At 47.6% G+C, this 16,508-nt stretch overlaps 2 protein-coding genes and 2 non-coding genes across 4 annotated transcripts in view; 1 reads left to right on the forward strand and 3 right to left on the reverse strand.

Moving 5' to 3' along the window:
- Positions 1-1,866, forward strand: part of PDZD4 (PDZ domain containing 4) — a 32,968-nt gene extending 31,102 nt beyond the window's left edge. The window contains exon 8 of the mRNA XM_069108453.1: positions 104-1,866. Coding sequence (XP_068964554.1) covers positions 104-1,663 — 1,560 coding nt within the window. The 3' untranslated portion in view covers positions 1,664-1,866. The remainder of the gene's footprint in view (positions 1-103) is intronic.
- A 9,732-nt stretch (positions 1,867-11,598) lies between these two features.
- On the reverse strand, positions 11,599-16,502 carry SSR4 (signal sequence receptor subunit 4). Its single transcript, XM_069108459.1, is given in 7 exon segments — positions 11,599-11,774; positions 11,994-12,059; positions 12,403-12,492; positions 12,657-12,731; positions 14,713-14,831; positions 16,092-16,460; positions 16,463-16,502. Coding segments are annotated over 7 exon segments (849 nt in total). The 5' UTR covers positions 16,488-16,502; the 3' UTR covers positions 11,599-11,669.
- On the reverse strand, positions 12,828-12,964 carry LOC138177341 (small nucleolar RNA SNORA42/SNORA80 family). Its single transcript, XR_011172474.1, has one exon. It is a non-coding gene; the product is annotated as a small nucleolar RNA SNORA42/SNORA80 family (small nucleolar RNA).
- On the reverse strand, positions 15,101-15,238 carry LOC138177342 (small nucleolar RNA SNORA42/SNORA80 family). The gene has a single exon (XR_011172475.1). It is a non-coding gene; the product is annotated as a small nucleolar RNA SNORA42/SNORA80 family (small nucleolar RNA).
- Positions 16,503-16,508: the final 6 nt, after the last annotated feature.

Raw genomic sequence — 16,508 nt, forward strand, 5'->3', positions numbered from 1 at the left:
CCATAATGCCTTAGCCCATATATCACTTGGCACCCCATCTTAGCTCCCAGAACTATGTCGTGTCTAGGCTTGTGTGAAGCCCAACTTGCCTCTCTGTCCCCAGCTTGAAAATGAAGATGGAAAGGGAGCTTCCAGTGCAGGCCCAGGTCTGAGCAATAGCCAGGAGCTAGACAGTGGGGTAGGCCGGACTGATGAAAGCACCAGAAATGAAGAGAGCTCAGAGCATGACCTGCTGGGAGATGAGGCCCCAAGCACCACCAACACTCCTGGAAGTCTACGAAAATTTGGCCTCCAAGGCGATGCCCTGCAGAGCCGGGACTTCCACTTCAGCATGGACTCTCTCCTGGCTGAGGGAGCAGGGCTGGGTGGGGGGGACGTCCCAGGTCTCACAGATGAGGAGTATGAGCGTTATCGGGAGCTGCTGGAAATCAAGTGTCACCTGGAGAATGGCAACCAGCTGGGCCTCTTGTTCCCCAGGGCAGCAGGGGGCAACAGCTCTCTGGATGTCAACCGCAACGAGAGCCTTGGCCATGAGATGGCCATGCTTGAGGAAGAGCTGAGGCACCTGGAGTTCAAGTGTAGGAACATACTTCGAGCCCAGAAGATGCAGCAGCTCCGTGAGCGTTGCATGAAGGCCTGGCTGCTGGAGGAGGAGAGTCTCTATGATTTCGGGGCCAGTGAGCCGAAGAAACACGAACTGTCAGACATCACTGAGCTGCCAGAGAAGTCTGACAAAGACAGCACCAGCGCCTACAACACGGGTGAAAGCTGCCGCAGCACCCCCTTACTCATGGAGCCCCTTCTAGAGAGCCCCTTGAGGCGGGTCACTGACACCATCTTCAAGGCCGCCCCAGGGAACTCAAACCTCAACCAGACCACATGTGGCCCCCACAAGGCTGGTCCCCCAGATGGGAGCCCAGCCAAGTTCCGTTCCCTCTCCCGGGATGGTGAGGTTTGCCAGAGGCAACATGCTGAAGATCGCCTCCGCCGCAGCCCTAAGACTGGAGGGACATTGGAGCAAGCAGGAGCAGAAGGCAGTCCATACCTCTCTAGGCGCCACCGTGTGCAAGGCCAGGCAGGTGAGCGCTACCACAGCTGTGTGCAGCTATCTCAGGCCCGGGGCCTAGAGGAACTGAGCCACAACCCCTTGAGCCTGGCTAGCATGTGCAAGGACTCCCTGGCCAGCCCCAAAGTTGGAGGGGCAGAAGCCCCACGCATGGAGTGGAAGGTGAAGGTGCGGAGCGATGGAACACGGTATGTTGCCAAACGACCAGTGCGTGACCGGCTCCTGAAGGCTCGGGCCCTCAAGATCCGTGAGGAACGGAGTGGCATGACCACAGATGACGACGCTGTGAGTGAAATGAAGATGGGCCGGTACTGGAGCAAGGAGGAACGAAAGCAACACTTGATCCGGGCACGAGAGCAGCGGAAACGGCGAGAGTTCATGATGCAGAGCCGGCTGGAATGCCTGAAGGAACAGCAGAACAGTGAGAGCAAGCACGAGCTCAATATCATTGCCCTGAGCCACCGCAAAACCATGAAGAAAAGGAACAAGAAGATCCTGGACAACTGGATAACCATCCAAGAGATGCTGGCCCATGGAACCCGCTCGGCCGACGGCAAGAGAGTCTACAACCCTCTCCTGTCCGTCACCACCGTGTGAAGCTCCTGCTTCACAGTCCCCTTCCCTTGGAGACTAGGGTGTGATGTGAGTGTGTGTGTGTGTGTGTGTGTGTGTAAGAAACCCAAGGACAACATTAAGGTGTCAGGCCTGTTCTGTGTGTGTGTATGTGTATGTGTGTAAGAAACCCAAGGACAACATTAAGGTGTCAGGCCTGTTCTGTGTGTGTGTGTGTGTGTGTGTGTGTGTGTGTAAGAAACCCAAGGACAACATTAAGGTGTCAGGCCTTTTCTATGTGTGTGTGTGTGTGTGTGTGTGTAAAGGAGAAACACACACACACACACACACACACATACACTGCCTTCCCCCATCCAGCTGGGGTATAAGGAGACAGGGATACTAAATAGAAAAGTTGGGGAGGGAGGAAGACTTTGCCAAGCACAAAGCATTTCCTTACCATGGATTTCGAGCACAAAAGTCCCTGTGGATGGTAATGCCTCCCTCAGCTCACTGTCCACTGTGCTATGTCTACTGGGGATCCACTGGGAGCCTCATTCATGGACAAAAGCAACCCTGATTTTGTGGTCTTTATCCTTTTCTGTGCTTGCCAATATTTGTTTTTATGTTTTGTGAACCTGCCCAGGGGCCAACAGCTCTTTAAGGCGAATAGCCAGGAGCTAAGAGTGATGTCTGTCCGGGAAGAAGGTTGGGAGGGTAGGGAGGGAGGGAAGGGTCTAGGGGGGGGGGGAAAGGGTCGGGGGGTAATGGTGAAGTATGGGGCCCAGGATAGGGTGGGGGGGGCGTCACAGGTGGACTGGAAGAAGGTCCTGTGTGTAATAATGGCTGCTGTCTCACCAGTCTGGGACACTTCCTTCTCCACCAGCCAATGTCCAGAATTAGGGAAGTGATAACCCCGCTGTACTCCTCCCTAGTCAGATCCATCCATGGTGTTGTGTTCACTTCTGGACACCACTGTTTAGGATGGACATTGACAAGTGGGAAAGTGTTCAGAGAGGGTGAGCAGGGTGGTAAGAGGATTCAGCATCATGTCATTTGGTAACCAGCTGAAGGAACTGGGGATGGTTAATCTGGAGGAGACTTGGTCAAGTGGAGGAAGGAAGTGGATATGATCAGTCTTTACATAATGGAAGGGCTGAAAGATGGAAGAGGGCCCAAGTAGGACTAGTATGTAAAAGTTAGAGGAAGGCAGATTTCAGTTGAACATCAGCAAGGGCTTCCTACCAGCTAGTAGCTCAGTGATGGACCGGGCAGAATCATTTGGTCGTTAAAGCAGAGTCTGGATGGCCACCTGTCAGGGACGCCGTCACAGGGCTTCCTGCAGTCGGTGGGAAGCCAGACCAGATGCCCTCTGAGGTCCCTTTCAATTCTGAGGCTCTACGATTGGTAGCATGCAAGCTACCCCATCCTCTGTAGACATCCTCCAACACCACCTGCATCTTAAGAATAAAGCAAGCTGTGTTTTAACTCTTCATCTCCACTCTCTTGATTTGTGTTGTGAGTGAGTGAGTGAGGGGCTGTGAGGTGGGAAAAGAAGCGATTTGAAATTCATAAGCCGTATTCCTTCATTTGTGAGAAAGATGCATTGAGGCACTCTTAATGGAAAAGCACTGTTTGACACTTGATAGCATTTAATTTTTGGAACAGCAAGAAACTCCACAACTATAGAATGGGAACTCCCCCAAATGTGGAGTATGATGGGCTACTAGTTGAATCAAAGGCACTGGTCTGGCTTGTGTTAAAATCCTCTGCCTTTGAGAAGGAATCCCATGGAGAAGCTGGAAACAGTGTATTCAGGAGCAGGGAAAAAGGCAAAGGAGAGAATATGGAAGACTTGGCCTTGAAAAGACAGGATTGATGCATGGTTTAGCAACCATTCCCAAGTATTCAAAGGGCAGTGGCCAGCTCAAGCTTCATCCCCCAAAACTATCCCATCACTGCAGTGGTGTTCAAAGTAAACAGGCTTCCAGGCTAGTTCATGAGTGAATTGAGGGCAGGGACCATGACGGCATTGCTTTTCATCTTTTCTCACAGTACTCAGCATCAAATTCTGTACATAGTAGGAACCAGAGGTAAATTGGTTGGTTGCTTGTTGTCCTTCCTTCTCCAATAGGACCAAAATGACATGACTATGTTAGAGTCAAGTTTCAATGTGTCCGACTGTGGCTGATCAGACCAATACGAGCTCCGAATGCTCTGCCACAGGTCGGCACAAATAGTCCGTGTGAACTTTTGGGCTGGATTCTCTAAACTTGCGCATCCTGCGTTTCCTTTGAGCTGCTTCAATTCTGCTTTGCTCAGAGAGCACAGCGCCTTCTCTGATGAGGGCACGCCATGCCAGGCAGTCCTGTGCCAGTGTGTCCCATGTCACACAATCAATTCCAAAGTTCTTAAGAGAGACCTTGAGAGTGTATTGGCTGAATGAATGACCAGATGACCCACAAGGGTCCAGTGTTGGTAATTGTACAGGAGAAAAGCAGTATACAATTGACACTCGTGTAATGGCTGAGGAGACATTTTATAATTGGCCTTGAAAGAGAATTTGGAAGTAATGAGAACTTGGCAATGACGCTATCTGTCATCACTGCTAAAATTCTGGGACAAAGGATTTGTGAAGGAAAACCAAGAAGCATATTCTCAGCAGTGAGGAGTCTGGCGGGGCTGGCATGCAAAAGGAGTCCCCAACTCCCTAATCAGTGTCACTGTATCAGGCTGATCAGCGGGCTGTTCATGGAGACCTGTTCTGTAACTGATGGACCTGCCCCTTTTACTCAGAAGCAGGACAGATTCCCAGTCATGTGCTGTATTTCACAATGCCCCTACAACATCCTAATGTAGCTTTCCTTACTGAGTCCTGCTACAATTAACCCATCTGAAGAGAGTGGAGGAAAACAAGGGCTTTGGTGCTTTTATGGGCAAGGGGGCAGGGAGAAAGGGAGATGTTACTGCCTTTCCTTCACCAGCCCAAACATTTCATTCAGTCCAGCCCGATTTGGGACCCCATACACTTTCTGTCCCTGCCAAACTAGTAGCAACCCAAGGAATATATGAGAGCAATGGGATAGTTAAAGGGTATAAAAGGGATGAGGGAAGATAGATGCAGGGCATGGGTGAGTGAAAAGGGTGCCCTGTTACCCATGCTTAAAACTTTAGCTAGTGAAGCAGCTCAAAGAGATCCTCTGCCAAGTCCACTTTTATAGGCAGATATAATAGTGAATAAAACCTCAGACCTGGATACAGGAAGACCTGAGTTCAAATTCTGCCTCAGATACCTATAGCTATGTGCCACCTCCCTGGGCCTCAGTTTCCTCAGCTGGAAAATGAGATTGGTCTAGATGGCCTCTAAGGCCTCTTTCGGCTTTAAATCTATGCTCCTGTAGTACTCAGCAGCTCACAAACAGTTTCAAGCTAAGTTATATTTTAGATACAGACTTCCACATCAAATTCCCAGCCTCCAGTGGAGGGCCCAGTCTTCATTCTTCTTTTAATCAAGATATTAGAATATCTTAAGATATTCCCTAAGAGTGGAAAACGACCCCAGAAGCCATCTAGGCCAATATTAATTTTACAGAGATGGAAACTGAGCCCCAGGGAGTTGAAGTGACTTGTCTATGGTCAAGTAGGAAGCAGCAGAAGCCAGGCTTGAACCCAGATCTGCCTCCTTTCCCTGTCCTGTGCTGTCAATCATGAAAGATTTAAGCATCCCCAAAGAACCCGGTGGACCTAATTCCTGTGCCCCAGGATTCTTAACCCGAGGTCTGTGAACTTAAAAAAATATTTTATAACTATTTCGATATAGTTGGTTTCCTGTATAATCCTATGTATTTTTATGCACTTAAGAATATCCTGAAAAGGAGCCCACAGGCTTCACTAGACTGTCAGAGGGGTTCAGGGCACAGAGAAGGAGAAGAACCCCTGTCCTAGGCACCTCCCTGGGATCCAGCAGTTGGGGGCCTGGTGCAAATTGCTTTTCTCTCCATTTCTAGCCGATGGGGGCATTCCAGAACCTCTTGCAAATGATACGCTGACCTTTGCCAGAATTGGGCAGAGAAGTCCAAAGTCTTGGTTCCCACCACAGACAGTTTTGGCAATAAGGTAGAGAGGAGGAGAGTTCCAGGGGGCTGGAATCCTGTGGCTAATGATTCAGGAGCCAGAATATGAGGGAAGCAGCTATACCTGAGCCTTGCCAGTCAATTCCTTTTTCAAGCATCTCCTGCCCAGCAAGGGGCACCTTCATCACTGACATTCACCCTGGACCAGCTATTCCCAAACATTTGGTAGCAGAGCTGCTCCCCCAAACACTCAAGCTTGGTTGTAGGTAGGGTGTTAACACCTGTGTTCTGGTGAGAGGGTATGGCCATGTATAGCAGAGCCATCTTCAGTGGTGAAGAGGCGCAGGGCTGGGTGGCTACTGGTCTACTGGCCTTTTGAAGACACCTGGGGCTATAAGGCACTGTAGTAAGTACATGGGACACAAGACAGATTCTGCTCTTTAAAACCTTACCATTTGGGTCAACAAACACTAGACATTACGTATCACCTCAATCAAATGACCAACAGCCTGAGCTGGAAACCTCAGACCTAGGAAAAGGGAAGGCTGCTAGGTGGCACTGAAGTGGATAAAGCAGCTGCCCTGGAGTCAGGAGGGTCTGAGTTCAAATCCCACCTCACACTTACTAGCTGTATGACCAGGGAAGAAAAGGGAAAGCTTCTTTGTGACAGCAACTCCTCTTCTGATCCTGGTTCTCAGTGAGGCTGGACAGGAACATAAGTCTCATGGATATAGTTGGAAAAGCATTGAACAGATTGGAAGACCAACTACAGTGCTAATTAATTCCCATCTTGTCACTAGTGATTCCCTCTGATTCTCCATACCCAGGCCCTTGGAACACTGAGCAAAGGGAGGCAAGCCAGATCCTTCCAGGGGAAGGCAAAGCCTTCATTGTTTGTTATTCCTTCCAGCTCTGAGGCTTAGATCTCCAGCTGCTTTGCCATTCTGCCACCCAAGCTTGCTTCAATCCATCATTATTGGAGCTCTAATGAGCAATCCAATAACTTCCCAAACTATTCCTGCTCATAGCTTGCACTGTTAGTGATGACATCTATGAAGAAAAGTTGATGTAATTATTAGCAAATGTAGAAATGAGTGGGAGCAGATTTCAGCAGGAATTTATTTTCTACTAGAGGTTGAGAAACACCCCTGGATTGTCAAGGATTTTCCTAAAACTTTTTAACCAAGGTGGGGGGCTAGGTGGCACAGTGAATAAAGCACCAGCCCTGGAGTCAGAAGTACCTGAGTTCAAATCTGGCCTCAGACACAACACAAAAAACTAGCTGTGTGACCTTGGGCAGGTCACTGAACCCCAATTGCCCTCCAAAAAAAAAAGCAAGGAAAAAGACTTTTTAACCAAGTTAGTGTATACCCTGTGGCCTTCTACCTTCAGGTCAGGAGAATTACATATATATAGGAGGGAAATAGTTGCTCTCCTGAATCCTAGGGACTGACAGTACCTCCCATTTTAAAATCAGTTTAAGGATCACCTGCAAACTATCTCCATCTCACTGCCCAATCCCATCATGAACCCCAAGGCCCTTCCCAAGAACTCCAAATGTGAAGCTCATTCTGGCTTTTCCAGATAATGGGTCTAACTTAGTATTTGCTAGTAATGCAATGGCATCCTCAATGGCATCTGAGAGGCCCTAACAGAATCGGGCACCAGATCCTAGAAACTCAGGACAGAGCAGCCTATTCCTGGAGACGGGGCCTCAGCAAATGAATGGATCAAAATTGTATTACCATACTCTCCCTTGGATGTCTGGAAGTGAGAAAGGGGGCTAGAAGGGACCTAAACAGGTTTCAGTTATTCACCTCCTTAGTTTTAAGTGGTGCAGAGGAAATGAATGCAGAGTACTTTCGGGTCATGACCCTTTTTTGCAACTAACTTCATCCCTCTAGGCCCTTCATGTAAAAGCTGAGGAGCATTACAGTGGCATGCTGGGAAATGTTTTAACAATTGGGGTGGGGAGGGTGTACACAACACACTTGTAAATGTAATGTGCATCATTAACATTTTCTCCCACACTTTCTTCAGTCTAGAAAACAAAAAGCCCTGAAGCACAGGTGTAAATACTCTGAAAACTGAATAATCTGTCAGTTCAGGCTCCAGAACACCCCTGCTAGTGGCTACCTTTAAAGATGCACTCATCCTGACCTAAGACACCCACAGGGAAAATGAGCTGATAGGCGCTAAAACACCACTTGGTTAGGGAAGGAAAAGGAGTCGGTCGCTACAGACCAAGAGAATCCTGGGAAGGCCCATAAGAGTGCCAGACTGGGAGGGGAGCTGGAAAGAAAACAATGGCTAACTTCAGGTTTCCCTGAAAGGAACTGAACTGAGTAATATATCAATTAACACGGAAGTGCATTCCCAAGTGCTGGGACCTAGGAATAGTCACAAATTAAAGTCCTTGCTTTCTTGGGGTCTGGAGAAGCAAACCATGCAGGCAACTTATTATGAGGCCTAGGGATTTAGGAGAAAATCGAGGCAGTTCTGAAAAGTAATCTCCAGATTGTGGGGAAAAACTTCAGGGGAGGAAGTCCAGAGATTTAGGATCTAGTCCAATAGGCAAAGGGTAAAACAAATTGACAAGGAAACGGTAGTAGGGGCAAATCAGTGAAATGCTTGGTGCTAAGGGAGTGGGGTATCATTAGGACAGGGACTGGTTCGATTTCATTGGGCTAAGGAGCCCCCAGAGGAAGCAAGCCCCTCTGATAGGTCACCACCTTCTCTATTCCAGAGCATGAAGACAGAGTAGATGGGATACTTTCCCCAGGGTGGTGGAGGGGAGACAACCCCAGGCCTTTCCGCTCATACTGGCCAAGTTGTTTAGAGGCGAGGTGCAAATGCCTCCCAATTTTTTCAGACCAAAGAATACCAATCAGTTTGGAGCGATGTAATTTTGCAGGGATTTGCATCAAGTCTAAAATGTCCATTATGTCCTTTTTAGTGTAGGTGAATCACCCTCCAGGGGAAAAAAAAAAAAAAAGAGCATAAAAGATGGCTCTCTAGTGCAGGTTGTTAGGGACAACATTCCTAGGGCAAAAATCAGGGAGTGGGCAGGAATCTGGGGTGGGGAAATGCCAACTGGACATCTGAAGCTTAGAAAAGACTGCCTTAAAAACCACAGGAGGGTCTTCCTGATAAGGAGGAACCTAGGTGCCTTAAGGTGCCCATCATCTAGGCTACAGTACAATTGACTGGTGGTTAGTGATTCCTTGATCAGGTGACAGAGGCCTATCAAGAGATACTACCCACTTTGGGCAATTCACTTGGGCTTGAAGGATAAGGACAGAGGGGAACTTTAGTACTGCCAAAAGACCAGTCTTGGACAGGAAACCAAAGTGATTGGGGAGTGAACTGCCCAAGTGGGTGGTGCCGAAGATCTTTGTTGTCTGTCACATCTGACTCCCTGACCCTGTTTTGAGGTGTTCTTGGCAAATAAATTTCCTTCTCCAGCTTTTACAGAAGAGAACTCCGGCCCCAATGCCCCATCCACTGCACCACCTAATGGCCCTTTCTAAAAATAGGAATTAAATTTCTGGACACACAGATGGAGATCAAGGTGTTTGTAAATCTAACCAGTGGGTTTAAAACTAAAAAAGATGGGGGGGAGAAAACTGCCTCCAATAGCCACCCAAGTAACGTAAGCATGTTTTAAAAAGGGCCTCCGGGTCACCTCTCCTTGGGATGGATGAGAAGAAAACCATTGGCAGGTTTAATTTCTCCCCCATGAATGACCACTGCATTGGCCAATGCCATTCCCAGGACTTCTCTAAAGACTATCTTTTGTGCTAGAGTGAGCAGATATAATGGCTAAATGTCATTTGAAAACGCTACGACTGGGAAAAGCACCACAGGAAGACAGTTAATGTCCCATCAAAACCTCTCAAGAACTAATCAATGAGTTAGATTACCAACTCCTAAACATTCTTTTAACATTTTTAAAAATTGCAAATATTTATGGCAACTTTTTATAATAGCAAAGGACTAGGAGTAGGGAACCTGCAGCCCACAGGTCATCACGTTCAACCCTTTGTCTGAATCCAAATTTTCTGAAGGGAAATTAACTATACCTTGAGAAATGACAAAGGGAATGGGTCTAGAGAAACCTGGGATGACTTGGATGAACTGATGCAATTAAGTGGGCAGAACCAAAACAATGTACACAATGACAAAGCAAATAAGTTGAAAAATTGTAAATTGCCAAAGGACTTGGGATACTTTCTCTATGCTGCTACCCCCACTTCCTAAGAGGTGAGGTACACATTTAATTTGGGGGAATGGACAAACAATATGCACATTTGGTCCAAGGGTTTTTCTTTAAAATTGGGGGTGTTAGGAGTGCTAATTTACCCAGATTTTAGCAGCATGTTATTTCATAGAATTCTCATGGCAGAGATGTGGAATGGACAAGAATTAGAGGGATTTGGTAACAGGTTGTTCTGCTATCCTGGCAGGCTTCTAAGTATGGTGGAATTAGTATCACTGACTCAGGAGAAGGGCATAAATGGTATCAGCTTAATTCCAAAGTCCAGGACAGGGGAAGCCTGGTTTGAGAGCTTTGTCTCAATTGGGCGTGGGTGTGATCAGTCTAAGATATAAGAAAGAGCCAAGGAAATGAACTCAATCTTAGGAGCCTACAGGAACAAGCACATAGCACCCTGCTCTTCCCTGTCTCATCAGAACAATCTGTAGCACGTTGGTCAGTACTAGGCAGTATCACATTGTAAAATAGCCACTGAAAAAGTGAGCATCCAGAGGGCAACCAGGACTCAGATTGCAGGCCTCAGAGTCCACATGCCGACGCTGAATTGAAGGAACTGGTGCCATTTAGCCTAGAAAAGAGAAGACTGGGGATGTTTAGAAGACTTGGCAAGTGGAATGTGATAGCTGTTGATCATGAAAAGGTGGTTACCAAGCAGATTTAGGCTTGCTGTCTGGAAAACTTAGAAATGGGGCTTGAAGGCAGCCTCTCCTGCTGCCACCTGCCACCCCTCCCATTGGAGGTCTCTAAGTATAAGCCAGGAGACCACTGAGCAGCTCCATTATATTGGGGATTCCATATGGAATGAGGTTTCCCTAGACTGCCAAAGTCCCCTTTTAACTCCCAAACCAAATTAAAATGTAATTGGGAAAACATTTCACAAAACAGAGATAATGGGGTTTTCTAAGTGGCCCTCATTTCTATTTGCATTCAATACCGCAGGTCTATTTCACCCTCTCCTTTCATCCCTTGGGGTCCCACAAGTGGTCATGGTGGAATGATCATTTGAATTGAGGTCCTCAGACTTCAATTCATGGACAATTCCCTCCCCCCCCCCCCCAAACTTCCCATAGTTAAAATTCACTGGTGTCAACTGAGGTAAGTAGTCCTTTTCTGCAAAACAAAGCAGGATAACTCCAGTGTTGAGAGCTGTTGTACTCTGTTCTTCAGGGCTACACATGACATCTCTCCTTTGTCTTTCAAAGTCTTAGAACCGACAGGGTCAGGACAGCAGGTTTTAGCTACCTGCATTTAGAAGAAAAAGGTCACAGGCTTCTTGAAGGAGACTCGACAGATTGTCAGTGACCATTAGTCATGAGTGCCAAGTCAGCTGCTTTCCCAAGCAATGGCCTCTACCTTGGGCCCAGGGGAGCCTTGAAGCCTGGATGGGGACAAAGAGAAAATCTCAGAAGCTAGGAAAGCTGGCAGTGGGTTGGCACGGTCTCCTGTTCCTCTACTCCCTACCTCTCTGGCTTCCCTTGCTCCTTCACTTTTAAATGAACATTCTGCCCAGGACTTCAGCCATTCTTGTAGCAGACTCTACACTGCCCAAGTTGGGCAAGTCATTTCTTGCTATGGACCTATTTCCTTAACTACAAAATGAAGCCATCAACTAAAGAGATGCCATGACATCGTTCTCTCCAGTCACAAACCCTTTTATTTTGCACGAAGAAAACCTTCCATGCAAAGCTCAATGCGTATTAACTCAGGCCTGAATGTTGCTTTTGGCACTGAAGGCCATGTAATAGACCACCATGCCAATCATTGCAGCAAGTACTTCGGTAGAGACCCAAGGCCCATTCCAGGCACCCTGAAAGAGAAGAGGAAGCAGACAACTAGGACCAGGGTGACGGTAGCGTGGCTGTGCAGTGGGAGTGGGAGGCACCCCCCTCTGGTGTGGAAAATGCCCTTTTCATCCCACCAACTCAAGAGACAAATGATATAATCCAACCCCACCCTCTCCTGTACTTAGGGGGCCAGCATGGGTACAAGGTCAGCTTTCCCTGCCCATCTCATCCCCCACACTTACTCGGTGATCCACGCTGATTGTGAACAAGGGTCTAATGGCAGAGACATCTTCATTGCTTCTCTGGGCCTAGAGTAGAAAGGATATAGCATGGGGACTGAGTACCTCATCCCTGGAGAGGAGGCAAAGTATGTTTGATGAGGGTACCCGGGAGAGACCTCAAATAGCTACTAGCAGGCCCAAGGTCTGTAAGTGTGGAAGGGAAAACTGTCATTGTCAGAGTGCCTCCCCCAACCAAGATGGCTCATGTCCATCGACAAAGGTTCCATCTTGTGCGCTAATACAATCTCCTTATTTCGTGTGTAAACAGAGCCCCCTAGTGGCCACTACTTTATCTCCAGGAAGGGAGGAGTTTTGCCCATGTTTCTGACTGAGTGCCTAATGTTTCTCAAGGAGAGTAAGTCCTGCTCACCTTTCTCAAAAGACTGTAGGATTCTTCATCAAAGAACTTGACTTCGTAAGTTCCAGAACGGGCATTCTTATGTTCCAAGCTCCAGGATACCTAATATCGTGGGGAATGAGAACTCTAAATATCTGGACCCTTTACGCTGCCACCCTCTGGGCCTTTTGCTCTGGGTAAGTGAAAAGTATATAGCAGAACAGACTTAGCAAAGACCCCCAAGAAGCATGCTGTCTTCTCAAAGCCCAAGCAGTTTCTCCTCTTACCTGATAACGTCCAATATCCTGGCCACGGGTCACTGGAAACTGCTTTCCGTTAATATCAGCATAGAGGGCCACGTTCTGGGGAGCAACCAAGACAGGCAAAATTAGGAGGCCAGAGATACCCCTCCTTTTTGTGTGTGTGGAAAAGAGACATTTAGCCAACAGTTAATAGTACACTGTGCCATCCACATCAGTGCTCGTGACTTACAGGCAAAGGTCAGGCAATGGCTCGGGGTGACTGATTTCTCTGGCATGGAACTCACTATGAGAGGCCCATGGAAAAGGGACCTTCCATAAATCCAAAACCATGCTAGGGAAGGAACCCTGGAAATACATGAGGTACAGGGTTCTAGGCTTTTGAGGGAAATCAAGTCCTCAAGTTATAATGCCTTGGCCTACCCCTGCCTAATGCCATCTTCTGGGTTTCTACCCCAGATCTAGAGTCTATCAGTCATGGATCATGGGAAGAGCCATGGCCCCTTCTGGCAGCCTAGTAAAACATATGGACTTCTCTCCTAATGTTACCTACATTCATAATTGAAAAGAAAAACGCTAAATTTCAGGTAGAACCTGATAAAAATAAAATAGGGACTATCTAGATCAGGGGTGGGGAATCTTCAAGCCTTAAGGCCACATGTGGCCCTCTAGGTCCTCAAGTGGGGCCCTTTGAATTCAAACTTCACAGAACAAATTCCCTTCATAAAAGGATTGGTTCTGTCAAACTTGGATTTGTTCAAAAGGCCACACCCGAGAACCTAGAAGGCCAAAGAGTTAACTTGGGAGGTCTATGAACTTTTTAAAAAAATGTTTTTAATACCCCTATTTCAAATATAAATGGTTTCCTTTGTAATCTACATATTTTATATACTTCAAAACATTTTGGGACCAAGTCCACAGCAGTCACTAGACTGCCACTAGGGTCTGAGACACAAAACCTTTCAGAAGCGCTGCTCTAAAAAAAGCTATCAGAGATTATGTGCCCCATTTGAATACATGTTGAGAATCTTAAACCATCCTAGGCTTTTCTCTACAACTAAATGTTCACATTTAACTTAGGCCAGGGGAGAAGTCCAGCTGTAGGAGTTAGGTTCCATCCCCAGCTCAAATAACTCTGAACAGAGACCTTTCTCAGAGAATCTGAATTGGAGAGACTTTGAGGCCATCTAAGCCAACTCACTAATGAGTAGGAATCTATTGGAACAGTCCTAACCTATGCCAGTCAGTAGGAGGAAGGTTTTCTAAAGAAGCCCAGCCTGCTTTTAGGTAGCTCTTATTAGCAGGAAATTCTTCCTTCTGCTTAACTGAAACTTGTTTCTTTGTAACTCCCACTCATAATTCTAGTTATGCTCTCTAGGACCATGTCAAATGGTAAAAAAAAAAAAAAAAACTTCTTAGAGATAACTCTCAGGGGTGGCCAGGTGGCGAAGTGAGTAAGAGCACCGGCCCCAGAGTCGGGAGATCTGGGATTGGTTCTGGCCTCAGATACTTAACACCCACACAAAATAACTGGCCGTGTAACCTTGAGGAAGTTACTTAACCCTGACTGCTTAAAAAAAAAAAAAAAGATAACTCACCCTCTGCTTGAAGAGTAGGGAACCTGCAGCCTGTGGCCTTATGACTGAGTCCAAGTTTTACAGAACAAATCCTTTTATTAAGGGGATTTCTTCTGTGAAGTTTAGATTCAAAGGGCTTCACTGGAAGACCTAGAGGCCAACCGAAGGTGTCTCACCCCTTTTCTACTCTTATGTCTTTTCTTCAAGCTAAACATCCTCAATCCACTCAACCATCCTTCATATACTTTTACCAGGGTTTTTTGGTCACTGAAAAGTGTTTTCTAGAGAAATGATGCTTGAATATTGGACTATATTTCAAAAGGTCTAGGCGTGGGAATGTGATCATATGGTTGGGGTTTTTTTTTTGTAATTATCAAGACTATGGATGTGAAAGCTACTTGTAAAAGTTAAAGGACTCACGAACAGACACAAGGAATTAGTAAGGCCAGGGTCAGGGGCACTTGCCTCCCTCTTGTAGAAAGGTTCTTTCCCAGCGCCTTCCTCACCTGTGCCCCATTCTTGCACATCAGAGAGATCTCAACGATAAAAACAGTCTCTGTGGAAATGACTGCATCAGAGGTGGTGTAGTAGGAAGGAGTAATCATAGGATCAGTACAGGGTTCTGCTGTTTTGGGGGGATGGAGAATATTAAGTTAAATAACTTATTAAATTAATATCAAGTTAAATCAACCAACATACCAACAGACCCCCTCCCTATCGGAACTTCACCCTACACCACATATACAGAGGTACAATGGCAGGTAGGATGGTGGTAGTACATAAAGTGAAGTAAGGGGCTCAAGGAGGCCAGTTGAGTGTTAGTACAGGCAAAGTTTTCTGTATCACTTGGGCTAGACCTTGATGGTTGAGGCAGAGAAGAAAATGTCTGGAACATCCTGTTCTACCCACTTCAGTGCCAAAGGTCTACAGATGAGGAGGCCTGGCAATGGTTGGGGGTAGATTTCTGTGGCATGGAATACACTATGAGAAACCCTGTTTTTGGAAGGGTTTTTCATAAATCCAAAGCCATGCACACTCCTAAGCATTTAGAACACAAAATGAACAAGCTGAGACAAGATTGTGGTGCCTTAACTATCAGGTTAACTCATAATTTACCCTGGAAATAACTAGTATCTAGTGAAGGCTTCTGGGCAATCCAAGGGGGGAGGGGGGGAGACAATGAGATAAGTGGTGTAATAATTGTGAGACCCTAGATCCTAGAGCTGGAGGTAAGAAAGCCATCTATTCCAAACCGTCTCATTTTTACAGAGGGGGAACCTGAGGCAGCCAGTCAATAAACTTTAAGGGCCTGCTCCATATTAAGATAGGCAAAACACAACCTTTCTAAGACTATTTGATGAGAGAGAACTCAGAGACTATCTAATTCAAGGTGCTCATTTTATAGAGAAACCTGAGGCCCAAAAAAGGGTTTCCTCCACCCACATTGGTGGAAGAGCCAGTGTTCACTGGATATCCGGGTACTACACACACGTAGGAAATTCAGATGGGGTGGGGGGAGGGGCGCCGAAAAGTTATGCAGAGAAGCCAGTCCTTGGTCAATTTCAGTATCTACGTAATAAGTTGTGACCTTTCACATGGCACGTTTAGGCTAGCAAAGACCCTCCCGGGTGGGTGGGAGTGCATACGTATATAAAACACAGGAGCGTTCGCGGAAGACCCCCAAAGAGCCTATGGCTGGGTAGCTGAGTGCCTCAGATCGACATCGCTCCTTCCCAGTTCCCCCCACCTCACTTCAAGGGCGGGGCGCGGATGGCCGCGTGGCGTGAACCTCGGGGTTCCATACCAGCCCCCGCCACGTGCCCCTCCCCCACCGAGCCGGGACATGGGGGCGTCGTCCCTTCTCCCCCTCCCCCCAGCCTGATACCTGAGCAGCCCGAGAGCCCGATGAGGAGCAGCAGCGAGAGCAGGCCTCGGAGGCCGAAGGACGGGGCGGTCAGCATGGCAGCCGCCATCAGCTCCCTCCAGCGCGGGCGGGAGAGAGAGGCCGCGTACAGAATGGCCGGCCAATTTAATCGCTGGGGGCCGGACCAGATAGCAGACGTAATCAGCTCTCGCGAGCCAATCACCGGCAGGTCCGCCTGGCAGCCCGGAGGAGTACTCGGCAGCTGCGTGCCCCTGACGTAGCCTCCTCGCCTGACTTCCTCCGGAGGAGACCGGCACTTCTGCAAAATGGCCGCGGCTGCCCTCCTCCAGACGGAAGCTATCTCGCAGCGGAAGGGGGCGTCAGACCGGGTTTGCCATTGCGCATGCGCGTTAACATGCCTTCTACTTTCGACTTTGA

The sequence above is a fragment of the Petaurus breviceps genome, unplaced genomic scaffold (assembly GCF_028583685.1).
Source record: "Petaurus breviceps papuanus isolate PSGF00001 unplaced genomic scaffold, PetGlider_PUasm1.0 90386, whole genome shotgun sequence".
Classification (NCBI taxonomy): domain Eukaryota; kingdom Metazoa; phylum Chordata; class Mammalia; order Diprotodontia; family Petauridae; genus Petaurus; species Petaurus breviceps.